General features: G+C 39.4%; 1 protein-coding gene across 3 annotated transcripts in view; it reads left to right on the forward strand.

The window, feature by feature from the left end:
• Positions 1-19,392, forward strand: part of LOC126175634 (endothelial PAS domain-containing protein 1) — a 702,263-nt gene that overhangs the window by 412,460 nt on the left and 270,411 nt on the right. For all 3 annotated transcript variants that reach the window (XM_049922540.1, XM_049922525.1, XM_049922533.1), the window contains exon 6: positions 2,719-2,825. In XM_049922540.1, the coding sequence (XP_049778497.1) occupies positions 2,719-2,825 (107 nt within the window). The remainder of the gene's footprint in view (positions 1-2,718; positions 2,826-19,392) is intronic.

A 19,392-nucleotide genomic window follows, 5' to 3' on the forward strand; every position in this document is an offset into this window, starting at 1 on the left:
CCTGTTTGGATGTCTTTAATCTTTGCAGAATAGTTTTGCCTGCTCTGCAACTGTGGATGTTTTACCTTCATTTGAAGTCACTGTAACCACAGTTGTTATGATGGGTTTGTGTTTACTTGTACCAGCTATATAGAACAGGCCAATAGTGTGTCAGTAGAAAAAGAGAAACAGAAAACATTGTGTGTTGATATAAAATAATAAACAAGGAGTGCGTTCATAATGATTGTCGTGTAGTTCTTCAGACAGTGCTATCCCTCCCTACTTAAGCTTCCATATGATCTCCATTTTTTATTTTCGACACTTATTAATTCATGTGTTGTGTGGCAGGAACTAAAATAGTTGACATGGCTACTAGGTAATGCAATGTTTGTTTGGGAAATGTTGGTGTCTGCCTTTGGCTGCTGGCCTGGATCTGCGAGTACAGTTTACATGCACTTCTTGAACTACGTGTTAGACTTGATGCGATTATACAGATGAGCTCCAGTGATCATTGAGCACTTAAGAAGACTGTATTCAGTAACTGGAAGATGTATGCCTGCACGATTGTCAGACTTAATCTCATTCATAACTCTGAAGTATTTAGCAGTGTTTGTCCAGAGCCACACTAGACTCTCATTTGAGAGTGTGACAGTTCAAATCAGCATCCAGATATCCAAATTAAGGTTTTCCGTGTGTTTCCTAAATTGCTCCAGGCAAATGCAGGGATGGTTCCTTTCGAAGATCACAGGTAATTTCCTTCCCCATCCTCAACACATTCCTTTCTTCACCTGAAAATGCAAAAGGAAAGACGGAAAAAGATTTTGGTGCTCTATGTGTGTGACACAAGAAAGAAAGAAAATTTCATTCTTGTCTCTGATATTTTGTTCCATCTTTATTGATCGTAATGTTGATGAGACATTAAACCCTAATACTCCTCCTTCGTCCAGAGCAATCTAAGGTGGGATGATCAGATAAATGTAAGTGTTAGGGAGGGCAGATACCAGGTGGAGGTTTATTAGAACGATGTTGAAGAGGTGTAAGTGATACCTGAAGGTGTCTGCTAACAAACACCTCACCCTACCAATGCTAAATTAGTATTTGTTAATCTGGGCCCTTACCAGTTTGAATTAATGTATGAGATATAGCTGAAGAAGAGTTGCACAGTTCAGCAATGGTTTGCTTCAACAGTATAAGTGGTGCAAAAAACACTTAATAAATTCCAGTGAGATACATTGCTTGCAAGAATAGAGCCTTACTTTCAAAATTTTGAGATTCCTCCTTTTGCTATGATCTGACAAAACATTTTACTTCATTCTTCATGCATCTCATATAATCAGCTCACCAGTAAAATTAGTGAAATAAAAGTGTGTGCACAGAAATGGAAACACTCCTTTCTCTGAGTGCATTTGGAGCCAGAAGGAGGGAAAAATATTTTATTATGCTATTCATAGGACACAAGAAACAAATAAAATTTATGCTTGCCACCCACTGTCTCAAACTGTATCCCAATATACCGTATGTAGATGAAGTTAGGTCCACTGAAAACAAAGTCATATGAGGCATTGATTTAGAGTTGCTATTACTCAGTGGAAGAATTTATGAAGGATGACCTGGTAATTTATGTAAACATATGTCATGAAATGAATAAACCGCAGTTCACAACACACACCTTTTGCCACAGTTCATAAGACGACAGTATAGATATAGATTTCTGCAGTGAGCTTGTTGTGCTTATGCAACAAACTGCACAATTCCTCTATGCTTGAGAAGAGCTGAGGAATGTAAGATATTGTTTGTCAAAAGCAATACGTTTTTTTCTATTTTTTGATCATTACATCACACAATTGCATTGTTCTTTCTGGTGTAAGTAAATCATGTATTTGACAACTTTTGTGTCTTCATGTAATTTTCTTTCCAGTTGTTTCTTAATTTGTGAAGAGCCATGTGCAATTCACTTTCTATATCTCACTAGATTTTAAATGAATTGTGATGCTTTACAGTTATTAGTAGCTGTATTTGTTGCAAATATATAGTTTCATTCAATTTCATGCTGAGTGAGTTGACACAGTGTTGACACTCTGGACTCAGGTTTAGAAAGACTGGAATGCAAACCCCATTCTAGCCACTGGTAACTATTTTCTTAATGCTTACCTTAAATGATTTGAGGCACAACTAAAATAATTCCTTGAATAAGGCCATGGACAGGTTCCTGTCTAATTCTTGGTTGACCCCACAGCCAACTAATTTGTATTTTTAGAAGGAAGGCTTTGTAATACAAAACATTAATAAAAACCTGCTACTTACTATATAGCGGAGATGTTGAGTCATGGACACGCACGACAAAAAGACTACTAAACACGTAAGCTTGTGGCCAGGAGGCCTTTTTCTGAAACAGACAATGTATGCAGGCACATTCTCACAAATGCAGCTCATACACACATGACCACAGTCTCTGGCTGCTGGGGCCAGACTGCCAGACCAGCAGCCAGAGATAGTGGTCATGTGTGCTGCATTTGTGCGAATATGTGTGTGTGTGTGTGTGTGTGTGTGTGTGTGTGTGTGTGTGTGTGTGTGTGTCCATTTAAGAAGAAGGCCTTCTGGCCAAAAGCTTGTGTGTTTAGTAGTCTTTTTATTGAACATCTCCGCTATATGGTGAGTAGAATCTGTCCTTCTAATCATATTGTAATTATTCCATCCTGGATTTTCCACTGTGTGATTGATAAAAACATTGTGTTTCAGCATCGGACAGTTCTTGGGATTCCACCCAGATGATTTAATTGGGAAGTCAGTTTATGAATATCATCATGCTATGGACAGGGATGCAATAGAAAAAGGATTTAAAAGCTGTAAGTGGCAAAATCTTTATTGATAGTATATTTGCTAATGTTATACTTAAGGAATGATGGAGTGGGAGTAACTTGTAGCAACACAGAAATAAAAATATTTTAATTTCTGTTCACTTTGTTTATAAGTATGAAACTTCAGGGACTTGGGGTTTCATTCTTACAGTAATTTACATATAAGAATACACATTTCTGATCTTAAATTATATCTTAATTTGATGTTGTTGACTCTCGTGCAGGTTTCACTCTGACTGCTACCAGCAATGAATGGGGTTTGATTAATTAACTAGATCCATTATGTGAGGAAAGACATCATTCTACTGGGCAGTATTTCAAAATTGTACTTTATTCATCATAATCAGTTTTGGATAAGACCCATTTTCAAATGTATCGGTTAACAGATGTGGATACATTGTCCTCACCTTGTCATCCAAAAAATGAAGATGGTGTATCCACAGGTATTATAGATGCACTGGAAATTGGCCATGCCTGAAACTAGTAGTGCTGAATAAAGTACAATTTTAAAATACAGTCTGGTGGAATGGTCCATTTTCTCATGATTTAATGAGGCTGTAGTGTCCACCAAGGGCATACCCAGGATGTGAACTGGGGGGGGGGGGGGGGGGGGGGGCAGGTCATACTAGTCTCAGGAAACAAAGACTTGAGACAACATACAGCACTTCTTATTAAATAAAACAGTAAACCAGTGAAAAACTGCTTTTAATAAACATTCTAAATACGAGAATGCACTTGTACAATCCGAGAAAACATGCAGCATTTCTTATTAAATAAAACAGTAAACTGGTGAAAAACTGTGAATATCTTCTAGGGGGAGGGGAGGCAGGTGCCCCCCCCCCCCCTGCCCCTAACTGGGTACGCCCATGGTGTCCACCCAGAAGAAAATCGATTCATAATCTTGGAGCTAAAGTTTGAATTCACCTTCTGACCACCATTATTAAAATTTTTCACTGTTTCCCATAAACTATTTCCTTTGTATTATTAATGGGCAGTTTCCTTAGATCATTTGTTCTAACTCCACTCACAGGTAAGAACATATGTAAAGTTTTAACGGGTTTAATGAGAACACAAAACTGAAGTTCCATACCCACTCTGGGGTTATATGTTTTTTGTTTGTTTGTCTGCTAACCTTATTGGCATTAATCATCAGTGGTACACACAGATCATGATGTGAAGCTATTTTATGATGTTTGGTAATGCCACCTCCTGGTGGCTGGTACTGCACCACCTGGTGCCAGTGTGGGCGAGATGAATACTGACAGCTTGCATTGGCGTGTATTCGAAGGTTATGGCAGCTGCAGTGGAGGCACTGATAAGGCAATGATGAGATGGCATGAACCAGGCATCCCTCCTCCGTACTGTGAACTGTGGCAAGACAAGCAAATAGACAGAACTCTCTGTTGGTGACATCAGGAGAGTAGGGCTGGAAGTGGCACTGATCATGAAGACTCCATGACTCCACCATGGTTGAACACTGGGCAGTGTGGCAGTAGCAGCCAGTGGACACACTGATGCCAGAGTGGAAGTCGTGGGAGCATCTGGCTTGTGGGGGGGGGGGGGGGGTTGAGAAAGTGTTGGGTCCGCCTGGCAGCTGCCCTTGAGGAAAGATTCTTCTGCCACCATCCCTGACAATTATACAGAGGGATGAAACAAACAGCAGATGAGGATGCTGGGGGGTGGGGGAGGGCAAAGAGGAGCACAGCACAGGAGGCCAGGGTAAAGAGGGAGGAGGTGCCCTGAGAGGCAGAGGAAAGTATGTAAAACCAGGATCCGACAGATGGAGTGGCTTGGGAAGTGCACAAGGGGGACAATGGGAGTTCCTCCCCCACCCCTAGGTGTAGCAAGTTGGGATGGCAGGCCATCAGCCTGTCGCCTGTGTACAGTGTGAAGTCACACCACCCCCACTGCTTGTGGATGATCACCCGAATCCATTGTTTGTGAAGACTGAAGGCACACATGAACCCAGATAGGGGTCCTGGGCATGTAATGTGGCGATAGCCACAGCAGGTGGTGTAGCAAGGTGTGTGCCCTTGCAGCAACTCTGCCAGCAGGTGTGGATCTGTAAGAATGAAGAAAACACTTAAGCATTTCTTCTGCTGGAGCGTCCCTGATGTACTTTGTCATCCATGTTTCAGAGTTTTGTATGAGACATTCTGTCTCACCATTGGACTGTGGGTGAAATGTGGGCACCTTGATGTATTGGATGCCATGCTGCATGCAAAATTCTTTGAAGGTCTGAGAGATGAACTGCAACCTGTTGTCCATTGTGAGAGTGTGGGGAGCACCTTAAATGGAAAAAATTCAGGTGAGGGCATGTACAGTAGGCTCCACCATCATGGAGCAGACTTGAGGATGTATGGGAAACAGGAGTATGCATCAATGACAATCAGTCAAAATGTGTACAAGGAGGGGCCTGTGGAACCCGGTGGATGCATTCCCATGGCTGTGTTTGTGGGTGCTGGTCATAGCGAATAACATTGTTGCAGAGCAGCCTGGTAACCACATACTTGGGACGTGCAACAATTAAGTGTTCCAATAGTCGTTCAACACCAAGTCAATAGTTGTAGTGGCAGCAGGCATTTTTCAATGTGATACTCCCCACTGACTGTGATGCAAGAACCAAAGTGCATTACGCCGATGGGATGTGGGAATGACCTCCTGTGGCACAGCATCCTCTGTCATCAATAATATCATGCCGTTATGGGAATTAATCTGTAGCGAAGCACAAAATAATTATGAACAAGGTGTGACACACAGGCTGGAGGCCATTCCAGCCACTCCCACTGGATATGCTCTCACACTTGGCATAGAACAGGATCTGCACTGATGGCATCAACTATTTGTGAGATCATAACAGGGATGCAATCCATTTGTCAGCCGAGCTTCGTCATTGAGATAAAAATAAAACAGTTCTTCCTGGTTGAAGCAAGGGTCAGGACCCATATGAAGACACAATAAGGCATCTGGGTTAAGAGTGCTGAGCTGTGGGGGAGAAGTGAATCTCATAATTGTAAGTGCTGAGTATCAGGGCCCACCATTGCAGCCTGTGGGCCATCTTGTCCAGCAGAAATGCAGAAGTACTAAGGGAGGTGATGAGCTTCTTGTGGTGCGTGATGAGTGGAAAGTTCTCACCATATTAAAAAATAAATAAATAAATAAAATTAAAAAACCATGAAATTTCTTCATCGCATAAATAATGATGAGGGCTCCTTATCAGTTTTTCAATAATTCTTCTGTGCCATGTTTAATGTCTTTGAGGCAAATGTTACTGGTTGCTCTGAACGGTCAATTGGGATCAATCAGTAGACAAGATGAGCTATTTACCTGGCCAAAAGGGGGGCTGAACGAAGACTGTCTTTCAGCATCATGAAAGCTTTGTCACACATAGCCAACAAGACAAAAGGTGCACCCTTTTTCAACTGATTTAGAGGCTATGCTATGGTGATAGCTTTTGGCTGAATTTATGATAATTAGCAATTTTGCCCAGAAAAGCCTGGAATTCCTTCAGGGTTGTGGGCTGTGAAAGAGCATCAGTGATTGCAACGAGATTCTCTGAATTCCCCAAAGGGAAATGAACTGTCCAAGCTGTTCATTATGGGTCTGAAAGAATTGTGATTTATCCAGATTGTGCTTGAGATCCTGATCCTGTAGGGTCAGAAAAAGAAGCTGGAAGTTCCTTGGATGTTCTTCCATGGAGGGACCAGTGATCACAGTATCGTCCAGAGAGTTGATACAAGAAGTAATGTGTTGTGTGAGTTGCTCCAGGAAATGCTGAAAAAGTGCAAGAGTACTTGTGATGCCAAAAACCAACTATTTGTATTTATACGGTCTGTAGGGGATGTTGACTAATAACAATATATCTGAAAGATCCACATTTGAAAAATGCTGACCCTCTGCCAGTCACCTGGATGTTGGATGAGGAGTAAGTGTCAATCAGTGCCTGTGCATTGATTGTCACTTCAAAATCGCTGCAAATACGAAGCTTGCCAGGTAGTTACTTAATGATCAGTAGCGGTGTAGCCCATTGGCTTGGCAGAGTACGTTCAATCACACCCAAAGCCATCAACCTGTTGAGTTCCTGCTAGACTAGGTGATGAAATGCTAATGGCTCAGGCTGTGCTTGGAAAAAACATAAGGCTGTGCTGTTAGTTTAAGGCTGAAATGGGCAGTAAAATCATTAGTCATGCTGAGACCAGGCAACAAAATGTCTGGAAATCCCTTGCAAACTTCAAATTCCTGGTATGACATTTAGTCAGAAACCAGGTGAACTGACTTGGAGACTGTAAACCCAAAGGCTGTGAAAACCATTCAAGCCAAACAAATTTTCTGTTGAAGTGCTGTTCACCACAAAGAAGGTTGATGGAGAAACCACAGACTTGTACACTGTGTCTTCTGTAAATTGGTCAAATATGGGGATCTGTTGCCTGTTGTAGCGTAAAAGATGACATGTAGTGGGTGACAATGATGGGCACTGAGATGCTGATATGTGTGATAATTAATGAGAAATTGTGAGAATTCATGGGAAATTCTGTGGCACCAGTATTGATTTAGTATCTACTTGCAACTGAAGGGGCTTCCTGTTGATATGCACATTGATGAATAACTTATTGAATACTGCTGCAAGGACATCAAATACAGGGCTTACAACATTGATGTCCTTCGGTTGAGGACCTGAGTGTGCAGTGTGTGCAGGCCAAGCATTACACACCTCACATTGTGTAGCTTCTTGACAGTTATGAAAGGAAGACCAATGCTTGGAGCAATCAGGCTGGTCCTGTGGAACAAAACAACTGGGGCAAGAAGAAAAGGGCTTGTGGTAAGCAGGCTGCTGTGGACGTTTTTTTGTGGTGTGGCTGCACCACTGTGATTTCCACCTCAAAGGACATGCCGGAACCCGAACGCTTGCTGTTGTCACTATTTATTGTGGCCATGTCCACCCAGTATTCCAACTCAAATGACTGAGCAATAGAAAATATTTCTTCCAGTGTGGGATCTTGAAACTGCAGTGACCACTGGAGAACCTCTTTGTCAAGGGCAGATATAATGATAGTGCTGCTGAATATAGCATCAGCATAGGACTCTTTATGCTGAGTGTAACAAATTTTGGGAGATCAAATGGTGATCACTGTAGAGAGAAATGAAGTCAGATGAAGCAAGGAAAGAAGATGAAAAAGAGAGAAAATGGGATAATTGACAGAGAATTTACATAAAGGAATTGGTGAGTGAAGGACAGTTCAGAAAATAGAAGAACTGCAAAACTAATGCACTTAATGAGTGAAACTAATATGAATGAAAGCTTTTTAAAGATGAATAACTATGAAAAGAAATAAGTATTGTGCATGTTGATATACTAAAGATGCAGTGAATTCCAAGCCCCCTTTTTTATTTTCGTTTTCCAAGGGTGTCTGAAAGTGACATGAGCCCAAAAATCTGTGCCATTAGGTTCCATAGCATCTTCTGCTAAGAAAATATGTGTCATGACCAGCTGTTATATAAATGTCATGATTGATTAAATTATGGTACATGCATATATTTAAGAAGTTCCTCACATGTAAAAACTACATTTAGAGTTCTTGGATACAAAAAATAACATTGGGATATCTTAGTGTGTGAACACTAAATTATCAGTGGCATTTTTGTGCTATTGGTTGTGGGGAATCTAGAAGAGGATGTGTTTTGAACCAGTATCAAAAGAACTGATATGTAAATGACAAAAATTCATTAGCATTCATATTAGTAAAGAACTGATGTTGTTTAAATGACAATATCTGAGAACTTTTCTTTTTTTCAGTTTTAAGTTATTTGATTCCAATTGCATAGATGGGTATTATGCATAAAACCCACTAAATTGGAGAGCTTCCAGTTGTTGAGTACACCAAATATAAAGAGAGGAAGTGAAATACATTCTAAGTGCCGTACCTCATATTTGTCAGGAGAATAATTAAAAAAACAGTTTATCTTCTTTACATAACTTATTTGTATCCAAAAATGGAGGAGGATTCTGATACTGCAGAATAATGCTACCCACTTTATCACCACAAAAATAATGTGACAGATCAGAACTTTCTTATTAAATTATCTATTTTCTAAGTACCATACCAGGAAGCTGACTGGTTCTAATTGCCAATAAAAAAGTTTTTGTTCCAGGTGCCATTAATACAGAGGCAATACATTTTATTTGTGATAATACAAGTACAGAAATACATCAGAAATATTTAAAGTAGTCAACAAAAACCAGTTCTCATTTATTTTACAAGAGAATAAAAAAATTGATTTCACAAAAAAGCCAGTATTGACTTTTGTTTCTTATTCAACTCCATTCTTGGACTCAGATGTTGCAGAGTTTGCTGTAAAACTCCCTCTGTGCCGTTTATGGAGAAATGGCAACATCGTTAATAGGTCTTTCTGTTCTACAACTGATAAACATGGCTGGTCTTTCATTCATGGCTGGTCTTTCATTCGTGGCTGGTCTTTCATTCGTGGCTGGTCTTTCATTCATGGCTGGTCTTTCAGATGAAGTACGCCATGGCATACATCTACCATTGTCTTTCCTTTCGTTTTTGAATACATCATCATTTTTCCATTCTTCTGTTCCAAAGTAAGAATTTTGAATAGTTATTTCAAAGGAGTGAGTGTGAGACACTTGGACCATACTGCATTTGGAGATCTAGCATGGCCCCATTGGCAAAAATGTCTTAGCAGCATCTTCAAAATCATATAAATCATTTGTATGTATTGAAATGGCATTTGAGTCTCCTGAGTGAAGTATTTCTTGTCACAAAGACCTTGCACCTCATAGTAATAAATGTTTGAAACATTTTCTCCATTATTTTACACTTGGAGGAAGTCTGGAGACATGCAGCAGAGTACTGAGAACACAATAGCACTGAAAACAGTTTTAAAAAAATGCACCTCAAATGTTTTGAATTTCGGGTCCTCATATGAAAACAACAGAACTCAACATTGTTGTTGTTGTGGTCCTCAGTCCTGAGACTGGTTTGATCCAGCTCTCCATGCTACTCTATCCTGTGCAAGCTGCTTCATTTCCCAGTACGTACTGCAGCCTCCATCCTTCTGAATTTGCTTAGTGTATTCGTCTCTTGGTCTCCCTCTACGATTTTTACTCTCCATGCTGCCCTCTAATACTAAATTGGTGATCCCTTGATGCCCCAGAACATGTCCTACCAACTGATCCCTCCTTCTAGTCAAGTTGTGCCACAAACTCTTCTTCTCTGCAATTCTATTCAATACCTCCTCATTAGTTATGTGATCTACCCATCTAATCTTGAGCATTCTTCTGTAGTAGCACATTTCAAAAGCTTCTATTCTCTTCTTGTCCAAACTATTTATTGTCCATGTTTCACTTCCATACATGGCTACATTCCATACAAGTGCTTTCAGAAACGACTTCCTGACACTTAAATCTATACTCGATGTTAACAAATTCCTCTTCTTCAGAAACACTTTCCTTGCCATTGCCAGTCTACATTTAATGTCAGTTATTTTGCTCCCCAAATAGCAAAACTCCTTTACTACTTTAAGTGTCTCATTTCCTAATCTAATTCTCTCAGCATCACCTGACTTAATTCGACTACATTCCATTATCATCGTTTTGCTTTTGTTGATGTTCATCTTATATCCTCCTTTCAAGACTCTGTCCATTCCGTTCAACTGCTCTTCCAAGTCCTTTGCTGTCTCTGACAGAATTACAATGTCAAGAACTCAACAGGTAAGCTCCAAAATAATACTGTTTTTATGTGTAGAGTTTTGGAAAATGCTTCCTGTCGCATGCGTACTGATTAAACCAGAATAGAATTTGGGAAAAAACAGTGCTTATGCATCTCTGTAGACTAATCAGTGTGAGTGATGGTAAGGTGTGCTTGAAAGAATAAGAAGTTAGTTTAAAAGGGGTCATCAAACAATAAGTTAACAAACATCTTGAAACGACAGTAGATTTTTCACAAAATTTAGGTCATTTAAGTTTTCGTTTCTTCCACATGTCAAAGCAGAATAGAAAAAAAATGTAACATTGCTGACATCTGAACTTTAACCTGGAATCCAATGCTCATAGGGAACTTCACATTTTCATAGCATAGAATATAAGGGTAACATACTGCCGTGTTTATTGTTCCTCGCACTTAAGAGTCCTGTAATCACTTACGAATACCAAAGTTTGTGTTGAATGCATCTTAGAAAGCATGATATTTGTATCATTTTTTCTTATGTGGGGAGCCATGCTCATGGATATGAAATCAGTTTTAACACACAATTGTTTCATAAATTATTTACAACTTTATTCTTTCAGTAAGAAAATTACCCTTGTTCTCTAATGACCTTGAAGATACAGTGATATAGTTTCTAAATCTGTTTTCTAAATGTATAATGCCAACAGTAGCACAACAGATGAAGGTAGATATTCATAGAGAAGCTGTATTAAAGCAAAAACAGCTGTACTTCATTCAAAAAATTTTGTTCAGAATAAAGAAAACTCTTGTAGAGCATAACCTGTCATCCATACCTTAGCTTTTGTGTCTCGAAACTACTGTGACTCGGCTGTTAAATAAATATCTAGACAAAATTAAAGAACATCTGTTTCACTGTGATGTGCATTTATTAGTTTTTCAGGTTGAATATTCGTGATATTCTTCTCATTGCTGGTAGCTTTGAATGCTAAGGCAACTTCTGCTACAGTTTCTTTCCATTGTTGGTTGTGGTCTTAAAAGAAATTGTGCAAAGGAAGCTAATATTCTGAGAAAAAATAATATATTTGTTGAATTAAATCATAGTTTTTTCTGTTATTGGTGTACCCTTTGTAGATATTTCTGTAGTAGTTTTATTCATTTGATAGATTTTGAAGTAAGAAAAGTGTTTACTGTGTATTTAAATGCAGTGTGATCCTGATAGTAGCAAAATCGTTCCAGTAAGAAGAAGGGAGAAAATAGGACTGGTTGCTTGGGAAAGATTAAAACACAGATAGTTAGTTTTTCAAGGTTAGCTGCAGGTTACACTTAATTTTTGTAGCTGCAGTCAACACTTTTGTACACAGTTGTGAAGTCACATGCATGATCACATAAATATACAGTGCTATTTTCATGGAGCCAAATTTCTACAATTACAACACCCCTCTGAGCACGTCATATTAAGTTTGTGATCTCATTCAGAAACTATGTTCTAGAGTGATGAGGTAGAGCTGTAAACTTATTATCAGTATGTCACACGATGAGGCAGCTTATTGAATTTTGTAATGATAGTGTTAGCATAGCTTTAGACCCAGAATTTCATTTTTGGTTTGGAATAATTCTTTATCCGGTGGCAATAATATAAGGCAATGATGGAAGCGGTAGGCTTCATTGTTGCTCACTGTGATGCCACATTTGTACCCATTTAATCTACCCACTGATATCTAATGTGATCAGTGGATACCACATACTTTATACAGCCATGCATGCTTTGAGTTCTGTACATACATGTATGTGTAGCAGCTTTCCTCTTATCTTTATCACTGGCTCACAAAATGTATTCTACTCCATCCTTCACTCACTCTCACAATCACACATTGTCTTTTGTAGCTCCAATCATTAAGAAGAATCTTCAGTAATGTGGGCACAATAATTTACAGTATGCACTGAAATATGATCCATGTATACAAATTAAGAATCATTGTTACTGCTAGTGAACAGGGTTAATTTTATTGCATGTCCGCATGAGTCTCTTGTAATCTATATTATGAAAAAGATAGATTGCTGCTCGCCATAAGAGGAGACGCTGAGTTCCTGACAGGCACAACAAAAAGACTGCTACACATTTTAGTTTTCAGCCAAAAGGCCTTCTTCTAAAGTAGAAAATATAACATACACATATTCACACAAGCACAACTCACATACTCGTGGCAACTGTCTCTGGCTGCTTTTGCCAGACTAAGCTGTAACAATCTCGTGGTGGGGGTAAGCAGGAGGAATGGGGCAAGCACAGGGAGGTGATAGCGGGGTGGGGTAGGGAAACATGTAGTGCTGCTTGTTGCAGTGTCCAGGGATGTGATGGGGTAGGGTAGGTCTGCTAGTTGAAGAGGGGAGGGGGGAGGAGGAGGATGGGAAAGGGTGCAGAAAAGGGGAGATGTAGAGAAGTAGAAAAGGAATGAGTGCATTGATGGAAAAGGAGGCTGTGTTGTCCTGGAGTGGGAGCAGGGAAGGGGGTGTGTAAGTGAAGGCAAGGCACTAATAAATGTTGAGGCCAGGGAACATAAGATGTATTGCAGAGAGAGTTCCCACCTATGCAGTTCAGAAAAACGGGTATACCAAGAAGTCCCTTCCTTACAGCATAGCCACCTGTGGTTGTTGCATCTGCAGTGACAGCCAGGCCCTCTCGAAATATACCTAGGGTCTCACTGTGGCTTTCACCAACTGAAATTACCCATTCATACATATACAGAAAAAATCTCCTGTGCCTTGTCTCTCTTGTCATCTACCACCTGCCACTTACCCACCATCTGGCCACAGAGCAGCACACCCCCTCATGACTCAGTACCACCCTGGACTGGAGCAGCTGAATCACAGCTGAATCACATTCTTTGCCTGGGTTTCAACTACATCTTGCTGCACGCTGAAGTGAGGACTGCCCCACCCATTATTTCTCCTATCCCCTTCCACAGCAGTATTCCATCTCTCATCAAACCTACGCAATATCCTCGTCCATCCCTGTTCCACCTCTGTTCCAAATCCCTTACCTCACGTCTCATATCCCTGCAATAGGCCTAGATGCAAGATCTGTCACATACATCCTCCCACCACCACCTACTACATTTCTGTCACATCATCAGAGACAGAGCTACATGTGAAAGCAGTCATGTGATCTACAAACTAAGCTGCAAACCTTTTCCAGCTGCTTTCTACATGGGCATGAAGACTAACAAGTTGTCTGTCCACCTGAATTGGCACCAACAAACTGTGGCCAAGTGACAACTAGACCACCCAGTTATGGAACATGCTGCCCAACACTGTGTGCTTCGCTTCATTGACAGCTTCGCAGGTTGTGCCATCTGGTGCTTTCCTACTATCAGCTTTTCTGAACAGCATGGGTGAGAACTCTCCCAACAGTGTATCCTACGTACCTGTAACCCCTGCCTCGGCCTCAACCTTCACCACTCCCTGTTCCTGCTCCAGCACACACAGTCTTCTGTTCCACCAGTGCACCCACTACTCCTTTTCTCCTTCTCTACATCTGCCCTTTTCTGCACTTCTGTCCCAGCCGCTCACTTCCTAAACCTCTTGACTGCACCTAGAAGCCCTATCCAGTCCCAACCTTGTTCCTGGATGCTCCCACAAGCAGCACTATGCATCCCCCCCCCCCCCCCCAATCCTACCCTGCTATCCCCTCACCCACCCCACCCCACCCCAGGCCACCTCCTTACCTCCATCATCAGATTGTTGATCCCATGGCACAGATACAACTTACTCCAGCCACAGCAGCCAAAGACTGCAGGCATGAGTATTTGAGTTGTGCTTGTGTGAATGTGTGTGTGTTTTTTACTTCAGAAAGAGGTCTTTTGGCCAAAAGCTAAGATGCATAATAGTCTTTTTGTTCTGCTCTTCTGCGTCTGAGTGTCTCCTAGGAATTGCTGACCTGATTAGAGTGTTGGTCTTTCCATTAAATCTGAACTTGGCTTCTATTATCCACATCTATGTATACAAGTATATCCATACTCACATTATGCAAGACAGTTGTGAACTGAGCGGCAGAGGGCACTTCCGTTTATCCTAGTTATATTAGGGCTTCCTTCACTATCCTTGACAAATTATAACTCTTCAGCTGTTGAGCTTCAGATTATGGTATACTTTTTGATAACTTTCCATTATTTACTTTAATAGCCTAGTGAATTAGTTTGCTAATTTGTAAGTTTTAAAGAGAGAAACCAACATTTTGGAATCTAAAAATATTAGCATATGTGTGCAGTATGTCATGTTAAATTACCATGTAAATGTAGTGCACTGCATATGGTCACTCATGATGCTTTTGTAAATAAAAAGTTAGATGTGCCTGAAATGTATTTGTAAATGTAAAGCTGTCCTCAACCTGTACGGTAGTTTGAACACCACAGTGCTTTGCTAGACATGTTCCTATCATTGGAAGTGCTGTACCCTTGCCTTCCCCTGACCTGTTAACTGATTGACCCTGCCAGTTGTAGGAGAGACCTATAGTTTTTGTGGACTCATACCATGCTGTGACTTGCCATTTTTCACATTTACAAGTCATTGTAAGATATGAATGAAACTGGAAATGACAAAAAGAAAGGAAAAAAGTGGGAGCAACAGGCTTTGATCCAATAGAAATTATTACTTATTCAGTTGGGGCCACAGAACTCATAAACATATGAGAAAATGATTTCTAAAGCAAATATTGCTGCAAATAATACTCAGAAATTAATACTTCGTGTAATACTAAATCCATAATAAAAGTTATATTGGTTGCAAAAAAATAAAAAAACTGATATTGATGATACAACTTTAAGTATAAAATGAGAAAAAAGTTTGGTTCATTGTATACTGAGTAGGCTCAGGTTACCCATACAGATTTGAAGTATTATCAATCCTAAAGCATACTTTGGAAGTATTTCCATGGATTTCTTACCAAAAAGGTTTTCCTAACAGCAAACATGTAAAAAAGATGTATAAAGGTTGTAGCCCCACAACAAATGTCATTTAGGTAGAAGCCTATTGTGGCTTCACTAAATTATGGGATGTCCATTGCAGTGGTGTGCTGCGACACTATTGAGTGAGTGTGAACTGTGGCATTGTTCTATGGAACATATCATCACCTGAAGATGATGGATAGGAAACTCTTCAAACCATTACAACAATCTGATGCTGTGGCTTGGCTGATATTCCAAGAAGATTTCTTGAATGTTTCATTGTTTCCTTCTGATAGTTTCCTTTAGGTACTTCTATCTGCACATAGAAGCCATAGTTATTTTGGGGCACATGGAAGGAATAAGTCTGAATGGTGTCGTAACTGTTCCACACAATTGGCCCAAATTCCTTTACTATTCTTCCAAAATCCAGAACTCGGAACTGTTCAATCAGTTTCAGGTCATGCAGGACCGTCCAGGTTTAATATCTCATCATAGTATTAGAAAGATGTGGTTTCTTATCACACAAAAAAGCCCAAGTGCTTGTACAAATTCACAATAGTTCACACTGTTAACAGGGTCAGCTGAAATCTTACCATCATGATCACAGTGAGGTGTAAAGCATACAACTTCTAGGTCACATGAAAGTCTCTTCCAATTCACCCATAGTCACTGCAGTTGTGAAGAGGTTGGTGAAAGGAGAAGGATGCCTCCCAATCCATTATTTGCTTGTATTCTTGTTTTTGAATTTTTCTGTTGTCTTGTGTTTACTGCCAATACATATATTTTTAATGATCCTCCCATACTCTTGCCAGAAGTCAAATCATTCCAGTGTGCCATATGTCATTGAAGTGATTAATATCTCCTTCCCTGCTGTTCACACTGCTTTAGGAATCTGAAAATATGTATATTACAGTAATCAAAATATGAGTATGTAAACTGTAATAAAGATGAGGAAAATCAACCAAAGTGAGTAAGTACAGTACTGAAAATTAAAGGATGCAAATTGTAATAAAAAATGAGGAAAATCAACGAGAGAGAGAGAGAGAGAGAGAGAGAGAGAGAGAGAGAGAGAGAGCTATAAAAGAGCATTAGCTAGAGAGGTACTAAAATCTGTGTGCAGTTCATCAGTCAGGTATAAGTGTGAGGAAGCATTTCCTCAATTTTTGATATGACAACATAGTATATTACATAATAGTGTAATAATGAAAGAGTGGTGTACAGGTAACATGGTTGGCAATGGATAAGTAGTGTAACCAAGAGACAATGTACCTGTGATTTACCAACCTATAACATATTCTGTGTTGAACACTTTGGCTTAAATGTAAATATTTAGTATTTATTTTGATGTTAGTGCACATATGATCAGTAGTGTCCATTATGTGTGACATACACGAAACAAGCAAATATATACTGAATAAACAAAGGTGGATGGCTCCAAATGTAAAGGCACAGTGGTTAAGTCACAAAAATCTTGCATTTTTGTGGAGTGGTATCAGATTCTTTCCCTATCCTTGCACCATCCTAATTTGAGCTCCATTTATAATACCCTCATTATTGTTGAGACATCGAACCCTGTTACTCATTCCTTTTTGAGTTATAACCTTATGTATGTATCAGTTCATTGAGAGAAAGTCATAAACAGAATGAGCGACTCAAGTGAAGCATACTCCATTATTGCGAGTAGCCAGGACAGAAAATGGGTGGAACATGTGTGAAACAAATAGATAATAATATAAAGATGCCACAAACTATTCATTGTATCTTTCTCAGTGCAGAATGCATCCCTGTTAAGTAGACACCACTTGAATAACTGTTAATAATTACATAAAGTATCAAAAACCAATCGTTACCTGTGTGACTGCACGATTGTAAATAGTAGTCAAATTACTATAACATTTTAGCATATATCAGAGCCTCAGTTATTTTCATTCTACTATTGAAAAAAATTCTGTTCAATAATTACAAAAGTTGTCTTTACATGTGTAAATTATTAAGTCATATTTTGGTTATTATCACATTACTGCACATGAAATCTTGGATTTGGCAGTGAAACTTAGAAGGCGTTTCAGTACAAGTAGGGTACTTTGTAGGATGTTTAACTTGTCACGTGCTCTGTGTATTGGCATGAAATACCAAGAATTTCTTTTGACAGGCATACACAACATAACTAACGACTTTTCTTGCATTTTATCCAATGGCAAATCATAATTGTTGCTACAGTTCATCCTGTAGAAATATATGCCTTATGCTGTGTTATTCTCTGCACTTTTCCATATCATCATTATGAATTATATTACTAGAGTTCTTAAACAAATTGTAAATAGTGTGGCAATACATCACAAAAAGTGACTCACATTTTCCTCAGATAGCCATGGGCACTATTCAGACATCCTCAGGTGAGTCTTCTTTGCCTGAAGATCCCTGGCAGGTGCTCAGATGAAATATCATCCATGGTAGAAAATTATGGCTGGCTGCACTCCAGAAGCAATTCTGAGTATTCTGTACATTGGGAAATTTTCAAGATTCACATCACTTTAATTTCTGTGCAAATACTGTGAAGTTATATTTAGTGGTGTAAACATGCAAAATTGATATCTGAGAAGAACATTATGCATTCGTATTGTACTGCATCTGCAAAGATGACCACATACATGATACATGTGCATTGTTCTTAAGAAATGCTAAAGAGTTTACGTTGCTCACTAGGTCATATGGAAACAAGAGACAAAAAGAATTCTGAAGCCTCTTGCCAGCGTTGTACCTGTTTGGTTAAATCATTACAATAAATCATTACAAGACTGTAGCAAAAATGCTAAGGGACATTACATAAGACTCTTTGGAGAAAAGATCATGATTTGTTTGGGGGGGGGGGGGGTCTAACACACCAAATTTTTGACAGATTGAAAGCAGTTCTGATGCCTACATTGTGTATCTCTCATAGCGAACTCTAGTTATGAGGTAATGGAGATTAAAGTGCACATCATCAAGCCTTTATTTGTCTGCTCAGTTCCCAACAGAAACTGAAAAGGGTATGGCTAATAACTATAGGAAATACACTTGAGCATGAGCTGAATAGTGATTTCTTTGATTAATTGAGTTCAAGCATATATATGTGTACAGGGATGTGTGACCCCGCTTTTTGGTGCACACACACCATTTTATTTTATCCATAGAGAAAGCGCTTTGAGTCACGCTTATGTACAAAGAACAGCTGTCATTTCTGTAACTAATTTTAGGACCAAACTCATCTTTAGAGGACAGTATATGTATCTTGTGAAACTTACGTATTGTTCCTCCTGTAGCTTGAACAAATGAAGGTACTTAGTTGTTTACATCAACTTAAATTTAATATTTTGAAAGGGTATGCACCACAACATTTAAATACCTTTAGTGATTATGTTGTAAATTACCAACCATCATTATTTTTAATAGTAGTGGAGAAACAGTATGTTATCTCCACAAGAATCTGTGCCGCCATCTAAAAATGGTTATAGGCCTGAAACTAGTCAAGGGCATATCAATCGCTCCCTCAGCAGAATTGTTGCTGGTTGCTCTCATGATGCTGTGAGGCAACGATTGTTGTATCGTATTTACAGCAGCTCAAAATCTGACTATTCATACAGTGACGTGGGCATCTATTTAGAGACTGACTCATTCAGAAACTGCCATGTTTCTTTGTGGAGAGGGTTAAGGTAATAATAATGATAAACTACTACAATTACATCTATATCTACATCTATACTCTGTGATGTGCATGGGAGGGGGTATGTCCCATTGAACCAGTTATTAGGGTTTCTTCCTGTTCCATTCACATATGGAGCACCAGAAGAATGATTGTTTGAATGCCTCTGTATGTGCAGTAATTATTCTAATCTTACCCTCATGATCCTTATGTGAGTGATATGTAGGAGGTTGTATATATTTCTA

This window comes from Schistocerca cancellata, chromosome 1 (genome assembly GCF_023864275.1).
Source record: "Schistocerca cancellata isolate TAMUIC-IGC-003103 chromosome 1, iqSchCanc2.1, whole genome shotgun sequence".
Lineage (NCBI taxonomy): Eukaryota > Metazoa > Arthropoda > Insecta > Orthoptera > Acrididae > Schistocerca > Schistocerca cancellata.